At 40.8% G+C, this 12,865-nt stretch overlaps 2 protein-coding genes across 2 annotated transcripts; both read right to left on the bottom strand.

The window, feature by feature from the left end:
* Positions 1-2,407: 2,407 nt before the first annotated feature.
* Positions 2,408-5,287, bottom strand: LOC129811972 (uncharacterized). The gene is made up of 9 exons (XM_055863794.1): positions 5,187-5,287; positions 4,921-5,002; positions 4,645-4,698; positions 4,417-4,462; positions 4,146-4,273; positions 3,901-4,015; positions 3,565-3,687; positions 3,239-3,376; positions 2,408-3,137 (listed from the first exon to the last, which is right to left on the bottom strand). Exons 3-9 carry the CDS (start codon positions 4,695-4,697, stop codon positions 3,030-3,032), a joined length of 711 nt encoding a protein of 236 aa, XP_055719769.1. The 5' UTR covers position 4,698; positions 4,921-5,002; positions 5,187-5,287; the 3' UTR covers positions 2,408-3,029.
* Positions 5,288-5,452: 165 nt separating this feature from the next.
* Positions 5,453-12,462, bottom strand: LOC129811971 (beta-taxilin-like). The gene is made up of 10 exons (XM_055863793.1): positions 11,457-12,462; positions 10,156-10,399; positions 9,930-10,021; positions 9,493-9,663; positions 8,283-8,477; positions 7,394-7,513; positions 7,089-7,163; positions 6,780-6,872; positions 6,523-6,618; positions 5,453-6,212 (listed from the first exon to the last, which is right to left on the bottom strand). The coding sequence occupies exons 2-10, from the start codon at positions 10,382-10,384 to the stop codon at positions 5,553-5,555; spliced, it is 1,731 nt and encodes a 576-aa protein (XP_055719768.1). The 5' UTR covers positions 10,385-10,399; positions 11,457-12,462; the 3' UTR covers positions 5,453-5,552.
* Between the last annotated feature and the right edge of the window lie 403 nt (positions 12,463-12,865).

Below are 12,865 nucleotides of genomic sequence, written 5' to 3'. Positions count from 1 at the left end.
GTAGGCTAATACGTTTTAAAAGTTAAAGAACACATCTTTACTATTAGGGCCATAGAGATCCTATATGTAATTCTATGATTAGGCCCATAAAAAAAGTGTGTGCAGACATAAGAGGTCCCATACCGGCAAGAAATGAAATCTACTTTCACCCCTGATTAGAAGTGTGATGGCTATATGGTGTGATAAAAGTGTCTGCTAAGTGACCAAAATGTTATGTGAAAATGAATACTTGCAAAGCAAACTCTAATGATCACCGTCCCCAAACAAGGCCAAGTTTAATTACATTGCGAATTATTTGGGACACAGCTCATTATAGAAATACCCAGTGTGCTTTGCAAATGTTTAGTTTTACCCTCACATTTTGGCCATTTAGCATACGCTCTTATTCAGGGCGACTTAAGGCGTCCCCATGCTTCCGGAAGAGTTCATGCATATGTTATGATGACATTTTGTGAAGTTATTTCGGCTGTTCAGGCACACACATTTTTTTCTTGAGGCAATCCGAAGTCCGCAGTCGAAGTCTACGCCCCTTCATTGGTGATTGGTCAAGAGTAGGGATTCTTCAATAAAGTCTTTGTCATTCAATTTTCATGCACATGTTTTCATTGAGAAACACTGCACCAAACATCTTAGTTAGATGTCAAATTGTGTGACTAAGATCTCCTCAGCAAAAACTTTACAATGAATGAAAGATTTCTTGAGCTATCTTGGATTAATTCGGACTATTTTGGCTATGGCGTCTCAAAATGGACAAACATTACTATTGGTGCTTCTCTCTCGTTTTTCAAGCAAAGGTTTTTTTAAGTGAGTATGCACACTTCAGGTATCACCGGCACCAAATGAGGGGTGACAACATTCAGAGGAGGTGCTAGCGAAAGAACTGCAGAGCAAGAGTGACTACATGTTCGATGCTGAAATCCAAATACTTGAGTACTCGAGTTTCATGACCATGTGCAACCACCAGAGGCGGGAATGGTGAGCAGAAAGCGATTTTGACAAAGTGTTACAGCAGCGATGAGGCAGAAACCGACTGTACCAATAAAATAGGTTTACAATGCGTAATGTTTACAATGCGGCCGGCAGGCGCAGGGAGGAGGCGACCCACCACCAAAGCCTCAGTTTAAGGTCAATCATGCAAAGAGCCATAGGGTCGAGGGAACATAGGTTGACGGAACATAGGGCCCTGAGAACAGATGCATAATGGGAAGTAAAATGACATAGCGTTCTGAGGTAAATAATGTTAAGGTTATGAAAATAAATAGGAAAGGATATTCAGCGTCTCGTTACAACATTATTTTGTAATGGGATGTAATTGTGAATCGAAATGACTCATTTGGACAATGTCCCAGTATGCCAATTGCCTACTGTTATACTGGGACTCATATAGATCATTTTAATGGAGAAATTGTTTTTTGGGGGGGGAGGGGTGTTATGAAATAAATATTTTCTTAACAGAAATACATTTTCTAAATATGATCAAATGTTAAATTTAATTTTACTCAAATCTGATATCAGCTAGCTTGCTAGTGAAAGCTAGCATTACTGCATTTTCAAATCAAAGTTTATTGGTCGCATATATAGATTTGCATATGTTTTTGCAGGTGCACAACAATATTCACATAATCCCAAAAATAAAAAAATTAAGGCAGTGTATTAATAGAAAAATGTGTGTACAGCAGTAGTTATACAGGATGGGCCATGACTAGAACACAGCATATACATATAAAGTGGGAAAGACAGTATGTACAATTATTTTACTTAGAAAGATATTACCTCACCAAAATTAAAAACGTTTATTTTGCTGTATTTGACTCTGTTGACAATAAAACAGTCATTGAAATTGAGGGTTGAGGGGTCTTTCTGGTTGCATTTGACAAAATGTCCATTCGACTGTAGTGTTGAGAATGTTGAGCTGATGGACCTAGGTCATTTTATTGTATGTATATACAATTACATATACATATAATCATAATTAAGCCACCCCCTTAAGTAGACAAAGGTAAATGGCCTGAGTGAACATTTATCCACCATCTTTGCTGCAGTCTGCCCTTCTAAAAGTAAAGTTATGGTCCTTAATAGTACACTATTTCTCTTAGTGTCTACTGCAATGACATGGGGTGCTTTCCAAGAATGTCCATAAGGTGAACTCCTCTTCTGCAGTGCCTTTTAATAATATATTAGTAACTGGTGCTGTAGGTTATGTGTAATCATGAATTTCAACACCAAAACTGTGCTGCACGCTCGCACCTTATGTACCACATTTTGTAACCACAGTTCGTAGAAGAACTAAGCTCAAAGTTAGAGCATATGGTTACATCACCGACATCTACGCCGACCAACACACTTTCAAAAAGGTCTACAACAGCGAGCAAATAATAAGAAATCTCATTGGAAACCAATACAAATCATAATTGACAAGAAATTAGGTAATGTCATATAAGGTTTCTCTCGGTTGATCAGCTACTACCTGTTAGTGTTTAGCTAGTGTCTTGTAATAGACTGTTAGAGCATGTAAGATTTGCTTCAAATTCAAATCTGGAACTTGAAGCCAGTTTTTTATTCTTCCCATTCTAATCAGGGACATATTCTGACCTTGGACAGCAGGTGGGTGCAATTAGTAGAACAGAAAACCAGCAGTAACCTCATGGGGTAAGATTGAATACCCCTGGACTATAGTCTCCAGTGCTAGAGTTGTACAGCAGCTATTGAAAGAGACTGGCTAATATAATCTCAGTCCAGGGGTATTCAAATCTTACCCTATGGTTAACTGGAGTACTGCTGGTTTTCTGTTCTACAACCTGATAATTAATTTCACCCACCTGGTGTCCCAGGTCTAAATCAGTCTCTGATTAGGGGGGGGGGGGGGATTTGAGGGCAATAGTCTATAGCTGATATCTCCCTGTGATAAAGCCATTTCTGTATCAGATGAGATGGGGTCTGCTTGTTTTTTTTTTAACATAATGTTTAACCTGACAGGTTTGGGTATCTCTTCTGAATGGCACCCAGCATGTCCTCTACTGCAGGTCATTCTATAGGGCGTTCAGTATGTCCTCTACAGCAGGTCTGTCTATAGGGCTGTCACAGCAGTGAGAGAACAGCACCCTCCCCTGGTCATCCAGGACAAAGTCTCCTCCAAGCTGAGAATACATGGAAAACAGAATGAACGAAAAATAGAACCCTAAAAGTACACTCCTTAATGAATGCATTCTTTATGTATCTGATCATCTCACAACCACACCTGAAACATATCATCTTCAATAGACGGCAGACCTCTTGGGAACTCCAGGTTTGCCACAACGTATTCTGCGTAGAGTAGCATGTTGTTGAAGTTCAACACTTTCTTTAGAGAGGCTCTCAACCCAAAAGTGCTGTACACCTGCAATCCCCCAACATAACACGACTGTTTATAGTGCATTGTAAATTAATAGTAGTAGTAAATACACTATATAGTATGTATAACATACATCATTTCAGTCAGATAAGTATCAGGAAGTGAGGGAATCAAATACAGTTGACACTGCGATGCCTCGTTCTAAATCAATCAATTTGCCTGGTAACTCTAACCTTCCTGTGTGGGTCTAACACCATGTCATACTGGCAACCTGTCTCCGCTAGCCAATGCAACGCCCCCTCTCTGCAGCCAAATGACACCACCACCACTTGCACTGAACATGCATCCAGGGCAATCTGCAACACAAGGCACAGTGCTCTGTGTAATGGCCTCAACTTGAATATGTTTTTTTCTGTCCAGCACCTGAATATGGACGTGCATATTCTTTCTTTATCACAGTTCTGTGTATCCATAAAGGTTATAGGCTATGCACAGGGAACTAATGTTGATGAGAAGAGTCAGCTAGCTGTATCATAAACCTTAGGTACAACTGTCAACACATGGCTCACCTTATGGGCCTCCAGATCTTTCAGATGGATTCGACAGAGGAGGCAGGAGAACTGACGGATCAACACAAGTAGAACTTTCTCACCTCTCCCAAGGTACTTCCCTAACGTCAGAGTTCTGAACAAATACAGAAAGGCAGAGAGACAGACGAAATACGTCACTTCTGACAGACAGAAGCTGATACCCTGGTTTGAGCTATTATCTATCACAAAGAAGAGGCCGTGTAAGACAAAGTCATCAAACTCACGCTCCAGTCTGGGCATCAATGAGGGGTATGTCAGGCGACAGGCATTTTACTTGTGCCTCTTGACCAAAGATTCTATCGCCCAGATGTAGCTCCTTGTCCAAGTACTCCAGAAAACTATCCCACTGCACCTATTACCAAGCACATCCAGTGGATGTCGGAGGAAGGAAGTGATAAGTTAATACAAGGTAGCTGCCTCCAGAACAAGATAAAACACTAACCTGCTAAGCAAGTAATATCAAACACAGGCCTAGCAACAGCCATATCAGCGTACTCCCAGCTGCAAGAAGTCCTCAACAGCGTCCTGCATTTCAGCACATCTAGAGAGAGAAAGAACAATAACTCTGTAACTTCTGTATGAGCTCTTCAAAGGTTAATCTAATGAGGTAAACAGTTAATTATTACTAAAGGCATTGGCTCTAATAAAGTTGATATCACAAAGGTGTTGACATTCAAAGTCAATGGTTTTGATTAGGAAACATGGCTTTGCTAAATGTCTTACTGGTAGCTTCTCTTCCATAGTTCCTCAGCTTCCTTTTTCTTCTTCACTGACATGCTGGGGGTGTATAATAATCAATGTCTTTCATTATTTGCAAACATATTTGGTAGTCATTTCCAATAATAATCATTGAATCTATATAGGGTAGATTTTGCATTATTTCCAGAGTATATTTTCAGTGCCTTAGAGACTGAGTCAGTTGGACAGCAAATACGTGCTTATAAACAGATTGTAAAGGGTTAATAACTTGTTAATGTAAAACAGAACCTTGTGAATAACCTTGCCCCTGCTGGAATAAGTCCCAGTAGCGATTGGTCCAGTTCAATACGGATCTTCTTCCTGATGTAGTCTTGCAGAAGTCCTATAAATGATATACGTTTATTTAATTAACTGTCATAGCCTCTTTTGAGGACATTGCTGACTTTAACTTACTGTTGCCATTTGCCAACAGCTCATTAGCCTTCTACATATTGTCCATGTTGAGCAGGATTGAATCATGAATCTTTAATAGATAGCGCTAGCTGTAGGCCTAGTACACAACCTACCCTCTTTGCTCTCCTGTTTAGCGAGTTCCAACAGTGCTTTTCCATTTTCAACAAAACTTGTCAAAGCTTTCGCATAAGTCTGCGCATCTGTCTCCTTCTCAGCCATGTTGTATGGTTAATGATTAATGATTAACTACCAGCAAAGATGTGTAATAAATACAAGATATGCAACTCCTAATCAATCCAGTGTTAGGCTTCCCATTTATACAACTCCCCCTTCTCAGCTTCTCTTCTAACATGGAGTTATAGAAAGAAGACAACAAGAGCACGTTTTTATTGTTTATTCTTAAAAAATCCAGTCAAATAAGTTATGATCACTTCATGTTCTTCATCTCTGATTGTAACTTACTGTAACTACACCATAGTCTAGTCAACTGTCTCCAGTTCCCTATCTCTCTGCTCCTGGGCCTCGTCTCCTTCAACTGCTGCAGGAGAAGAAGAAGAATAAGAGGAAAAAGGGCCAGTGGTCTCCTCTGTCATCTTGTCTCCATTACACCCCTCTATGTGATGTTCCTCTGGGGTCTTGCTGGCCTCGCTACTGGCCTCTGGGGCCTCAGTGTGTCCATGTGGCTCTGTGGTGGTCTCCTCCTCTTCCTCGTTGTCAAAGAACTCAGGTGGCACAACGTTGGAAAGGGTGAACGACATTTGAATCTCCTGCAGACGGGACTTCTGGGCCTTCAGGTTCTCCAGCTCGCTGGTCAGGTGTGTTGGAGGAGCAGGTTTTTCCGGAGCAGGAGTTATAACTGCGAGGGTTTCTGTAGCAACAGGTACTTTGAGAGTAGGGCTTTCATTAGATGGGTTTTCAGAGGGTGTCTCAATGGGCTTCTCAGCAGCAGGTACCTCTGAGTTCTCGTTCTCCTTTGTCTCATTTTCTTTCATCTCCGCTACACTGGTGGCAGCCGCTGGATTTGCTTCCTGGAGCTTATGAGAGAGACTGTTCCTCTCCTCCTGCAGCGCCCGGCACAGTTTTTCCAGCTTCTGGGTCTTCAGGGTGAACAGCTCAAACTCCTTTTCCTTCAAGGTTTTCTGAATGGAGTAGAAATATACAGGTTGAAAATCAGTACAGATATTCATAAAGATCACTCATAGGTATCATTCCAAATGGTATCCTATTCACTATATAGTGCATAAAGTCAATAGGGCTATGGTCAAGCGTAGGGCACTAGGGAATAGGGTGCATTTGGTATGCAGCCACTATCTCCACCATGAGTCAAAGAGTCATATTTAACTCTTTGTTGCTTGTTTGTCTTTCATCATGTCTTTGACAGAGGGTGACCGTAAAAGTAACATTCAAAAAAATGGGTGAAAAGTGTACGCCATGTTTATGGTATCTTACGTCTGTGAGCATATCAATAAGAGCCTTGTTGCAGCCCTCAAAACGGCTTTTCCATTGAATAGACTCCTTCTCCAGCTTCCTCATTCTCTTGGTCATCTACAAGACAAAACCCATCACATTTTAAAGTGTGTCAGTTCAATCGAAGAGTAAACAAAGGGAATGTATTTGTGCCATGGCAACAAAATTGACCTATAAGATTATAGATAAGGTCATCATAATAGGAGACAGTAATATACGGAGAACAAGACTTAGGCTACCTTATCCATGTCCTGTTTAAAGCTGGCGTACACTCCATTGCTCTTCGACACAGTCCCCTGGAACTGATCGAACTTCTCAGAGTACATGGACAACTGGAGGGAGATATGGGAAAGTTAAGTTTGTAAAATATAGAGACAGACACAGAGAAAGAGAGACAGAGATTTTGATTGCATTTTATTAGGATCCCTATTAGCCGACGGCAATGGTGACAGCTAGTCTTACACGGTCCGACACATAACGAAAAATACATTACAGACAAAAATACGGGGGGACAGAGACAGAGACAGACGGAGCCAGTCTCCATTTACCTGGGCTTGCATCCCTTCCTCTTGCTCCTTCAGAATCTGCACCTTCACCTGTGACTGTGCCGCCTTATTTATCAACTTTGGAGAAATACAATTTATAAAAAAGAAATCAGTTAATAATGATTTGCTTTGTCACTGAATGGAATTTCTCAAAAATATTTTGTCAGTGTCTAACTTATTCCATGCACTGATCTATATTTCATACAGTATAAAAAATGAACTGAACATGTGATTAAACTCACATAACAAATACATATGAATAAAATATCTTAAATTGTGTCAAGACTTGCTGAAAGATGCTAACTTACATGATCCCTCTCTCGCTTGTGCTTCTCCTCTCCCTCTTTAATGAACATGTTTGCCTGTTCAAGTTTGGTTTCCAACAACTGCTGCTGCAGGTCTCGATGTTTGAATACCTTTTCCAGGTTCTGCAAGGTAAGACGAGGGAGACTGGGTCACTTTTCACCGAGACGAACATCACACGTTTGGACGCAACATAGCCACAGGAGGCAAGGGCTAGTATTTATCATTGGTATATTGCTAGTGGTAACATTTTTGACTTGAAAGGAGAACTATGACATTTATGCAGAGGAGATGAACAGAGCCAAGCTTATCAGACACTAACAACACTGTGGGGAAAAAAACAACTAAAAAAACAACTTCTTTGCACAAACACTCACACTTGTCTTTTCTTACTAGCACCGACTCTGCTGATAGCTATTTGATTGAGGAACATTTACCTTACTATGACTGTGATGTGTGGTTGTCTCTCCTAGCTAGCTTAAGATTCATGCACTGCTAAATGACTAAAAAGGAAACGTAAAATGAGACAAATGAACCACTGAGCATGCTCCTGAGTCTTGACTCATGGAGGAGCACGTTTTTTTTGTCACACCGTGACTCCTGGTGTTGCATGGGCCTGTTGTGGTCAATAATGAGGGGGTCTCTATCTCAGTTGAGTACTGAATGCCGTCGCTAAGGAATTTGCAATGTGTTTGTGACATACCGTATGTTAGAGAGACGCACATAGTAACATTTGTTTTATTGTTTTAAAGCATCTTTGAGATTCTCATTGTATTGAAAAAAAACGCTACATAAAATAAATATATTATTATAGCATGTTGATAGAAGTAAACACATTCAGTTTAAACTGCACTACAAACTCCAGTCCAGAGCATGTGTAACAAGGCCCCATACCGCTTCTCTTGCGTCGTACTGGGAGATGAGGCTCTTGAGTTTCTCTGCCAGGTCGCTGTTCTCCTGACACAGCTTGGTGTTGCGGTTACTGTGCTCCTCGATCTGGACTTGGATGTCCGTTAGCGTGCTCTGGAAGTGAGTGGTGATGTCCTTCCTCTTCAGGTCGTCCTCCCTGCACCTCTGGAGGGTCTCCTCCTGCATGATCACATTATACAGGATGATGCACAGTTAGTTGGGTGGCAGGTAGCCTAGCAATGGGTTGCCAGTTAGAATCCCGGGAAGTGAGCTAGCAACCGGAGCGTTCCTGGTATCAAATCCTAGATACCATTGCCTGTCGTTGTGCCCTTGAGCAAGGCACTTAACCCCCACAACAACAGCTCCCCGAGCGCCCAGTGTGGCAGCCCCCGCACCTCTCCAAAACCTCTATATGTATGTGTGTCTTTCGGAGGGGGTTGGGTTAAAAGCGGAAGTCAAATTTAGGTTGGACCGTGTGTGCAATTGACCAATATCTTTAATCTTTATATATCTTAATCATTATCTTATCATTATCTTATCTTCATTATCTTAATCTTCATCTCACACTCCCAGACACCTGATGCACAGTAAGTTACACTCACAGATATACTCATAATGCAAGGAAATATGTACTGTAATGTCGCTGCACATACAAGCAGACACACAGACCGTGTACGCACATACTAAGGGCTCTATTCAACCCGCATCCCGGAAGTTCCGCTTTACAGCATCATTTAAATTTAAAGGCAATGTTCCCGCTTGAGTGGAGACTGCATTCAGAGGAAATGTTGCATATGTCAGCTCAATCGGAAATGACCTTTACATTTCTAACAGCGGAATCTGTAACGCTTCAGATTTACAAATTGAATAGAGCCCTAACTGTAGCCTAACCATACACATGCCACACAATTTTAACTTAGTGAGCGCCGCTGGTTGTTGCATCAGACCTGGGTCAGTATTTGAGCTTGGAGTTTGCGCTTGATTTAGCTTGGGAGTTTGAACTTTCGGGACTATTCCATTGGTTCCACTGTATAGGGAATATGAAATCAAGCACAGTTTAGGTATTGAAAAGTACTATTTGATGTATGCATTTGATTAGGTCTGGCTGGCTGTAAACAGTGAGACGAGAGCCTCACCTAGGACGTTAGACAGAGCAGTCTGTGTACTACAGTATATGCTACAACGAGAGGCTCACCTTCAGTGTCTTGTTGTGTCTCTGCAGCTCCCTACACAGAGACTCCAGTTTGCTGCGGGCCAGGACCGCTCTGCTGTGTTCACTCTGAAGCTGGTCCTTCTCCTTCATCACCTGAAGAAGCTTCTTCTGCAGAACCTTCAGCTGCTTCTGGTCACCCCGGTGCTCCTCCAGCTACCAACACACACAATCATTTTTGTTCTTCACAAATCAAATATATGTAGAATAAGCAAATACTGTGGCATAGGTGTAGACTAATTATATGGTACTGGTTAGCAGCCAGTTAGATAAATATAACTATATGCTTCACTATGAATAATATAAAACATATTTAGCATGAACAGAAAATACAAATGTACATGGGCAAAGACCACATCTAGTTCCCTACTAGACACCACGGCATACTACCTCCGGTGTATAATTCGGCATGGTCCACTCACCAGCTCAGCATGCTTCTTGATGATGGCCTCCAGTTTTTGCTCTGGAGTGCCGAGCTTGTTCAAGCTCTGCATCAATAGCATGGCCTCTTTGCCTGAATTCAGATCATGTCGCAGGACAGTTAATACCACTAAAACTATTGATACACTGTAACACGAACAACTATTGATGCTGAATAGATGCTAAATAGAACAGAAGAGGAAAGATGAGGAAGAACACATAACCCACCGAGGCTTTTCAGCATCTTCTTCTCTAGTTTCTGGTCCTTGGCGGAGCTTTTGGTGACCTGCTCCGTCAGAACCTCCTCCTCCACCTCTTCCTGCTCAGCAGGCTCCTCACTGGCCTCCTGGTAGGTACTGATGATGTCCTCTAGCTGCTTGCTCAGGTCCTCTGTCAGGTCCACCTGACCCTGATACTGGGCTGGGTCCCCCTGGTCACTCACCTGACATGTCTCCATTCTGATAGGCGTGCACTAAGATACAATGATATAGAATTAGAATTACTTGAACTTATATGTACATTTTCTTGTTCCAAGTTCAATGTTTCTGTGAAGGATGACAGTTAATGAGACAAATCTTATAACCCTATTTCACACACTCACAAAGAAAACGCCCTGATTAGTTTCTCAAGCTTGGAAATTAAAAGCAGTGCTATATACTAATAGTATTTGATAAACTACTGTATAAGAAAAGCCAAGGTCAAACCAATCTTTATCAGAATAGCTGAAATAATATTTTCCAATTTTATTTCAACTGTTTTCTCTTGTTTATGTATTTTATTACCCTTAATGACATAGTCGATCAGATTAGCAATTTATAATCTGTCAACCTCCACTGTCTGTTTGACTATTGAAGTCTGGTAATGCTTGACTGTGGCCTGTTTACGTGCATATAATTAGCCTGCTGCCTGGGTGCATACCCTCTACTCAGTCTCAACTCACAGGCAGAGCAGAGTAGTCAGAGCACATGGCACCTGTGCTGGGCCCATATGCTATTTTAGGAACTTCTTAATATGGGCATGTTATTTTTTTTTTTTACAATCTTACGCTTGTTGTTGTAAATTGTAGATAGATTAATGACACTTAAAAAGATCACTTTAAATATCCAGTAAAGTACTTAAGTGACTACCCAACTGAGTTTTAATTTCTTCTGTGTAAATGTAAATTCTGACATACTGTATCTATTTCTATTGCCTAATACATTCCAAGAAAAACTTTGAACAGAATATTAATTTGATACAACGGGACATGTAAAAATGCATTTGGCCTATACTGTAGCTGACAACTTCTCATAAAACACCAAAGAACAAGAGGTTCCATCACGATAGAAACATTACACTGCTTCAACGAGTGTGACAAGTCACCCACTCCCCCCCAAAAGTAAGCTTATCCTAAATACATTCAAACGTAAAATGCAAACTTACAATGCACAAGACAGAAAACACATACCCATGAAAATATTTCATTCTACACCATCCAAAACTCAAATATCTGCAAACAAACGCATAGAAGATATTGAACTGCTTCTTACCAAAAGGTCCAGGATCTAGGAGAGGGGAAAGAGAGAGAGGGGGAGCTCTAACTCTGGCCCCACAAATGTAACAGCTGTGAAGAAGACCTCAAAATAAACCACCGGGACATAACAGAGAGACAAGGGGAACAAATTGACAGCAACACAGAAAGAGAGAGGCCATAGAGAAATAATAACATATAAATCGCATCCCCTGTTCAGAACGTCCCACAATGAAACCACACAAACCTTATGCCTCTAAGCTTGTAATGACCTACCGACAAGAGTTATGTTGATGTTTACCAAGAAACGTTAAGGACTTTGTAACAGTATTATCAGGGGTCGCGTTGACGCAGGATTCGCATTTGTCACGCAGAAAAGGAAAGACAGAACGCAGAAAATAGGCTACATCTTGTTGCGTTTTATAAAATGCTTCTTATTGTAAATTCTGCTCGGTTTTCAGTCAGGGTTCGCTCCAAATCGTTCATGTAAAAGGACTACTTTTTTGCTTTTTTTTTAGTTGCACTTCTACACTCCGATGAAATGTTCTTGCTCTGACTGATGTGCAGACTATTGTAGACTACGTTTGTCCGGTACTTTCCTCCTGTTTAGTATTTCTCTGGTAGCTAGTAAAAATGCTAGATTCTTCAAGCAAAACATTAGGAAATGTATCTGGCTACATTCTTTCTACGATAAACATTGAGAAATATGATGGCCATGCATCGTTTAGTTCTTGCACGCCCCTTCATTGATGCAAAACACCACTGTTGACTTTCGATATAAAACGCAGGTGAAATGGTTTAAAACGCATGTGTTTTATGGTCTGCGTTTTAAAAATGCTGATTTCTGAAAGCTAATGCGACCCATGGTACTATGTAGATTCATAAACTATACAACCAGCAATCATATTTTGCTCACCCTCCAGCATATTAGAACTGAATTAATAGACAGCGAATACATTTTATGACTAAACGACACACGAAATCCATTGTATAATTGATCATGGTATTCTTAGTAACAGTGCCTGGAATGTGAAGGATTGTGTTTATGTGTAATTGACGTTCTCCCCTTTCTCAAAGTAACAGTTGCCTGTACTGATCATTCATCACCAGAAGGTGTCAGTAGAATATAAATCTCTATTCACTTCATTCTGGAGAGTTCTCCCGCCCAGGACAAATATGATATAATCTGAAACATCACTGTGTTTTCTCTATCCTGACTGTCCTGTAACGATGTCAATAACTAATCAAGGGAATTAGCGACTTCTTTAATAAGAGGTGAATAGTCTGTAACTTGGTGAGTTAACACTAACACTGCCTTTTAGTTAAATAGTTCTTCAAAGTTCTTGAAATGTTCCGGATTGACTGACCTTCATGTCTTAAAGTATTGATGGACTATTGTTTTTCTTTGCTTATGTGAGGTGTTCTTGC

Source organism: Salvelinus fontinalis, chromosome 15 (genome assembly GCF_029448725.1).
Source record: "Salvelinus fontinalis isolate EN_2023a chromosome 15, ASM2944872v1, whole genome shotgun sequence".
Classification (NCBI taxonomy): domain Eukaryota; kingdom Metazoa; phylum Chordata; class Actinopteri; order Salmoniformes; family Salmonidae; genus Salvelinus; species Salvelinus fontinalis.
This window is presented reverse-complemented; position numbering and strand designations above follow the sequence as displayed.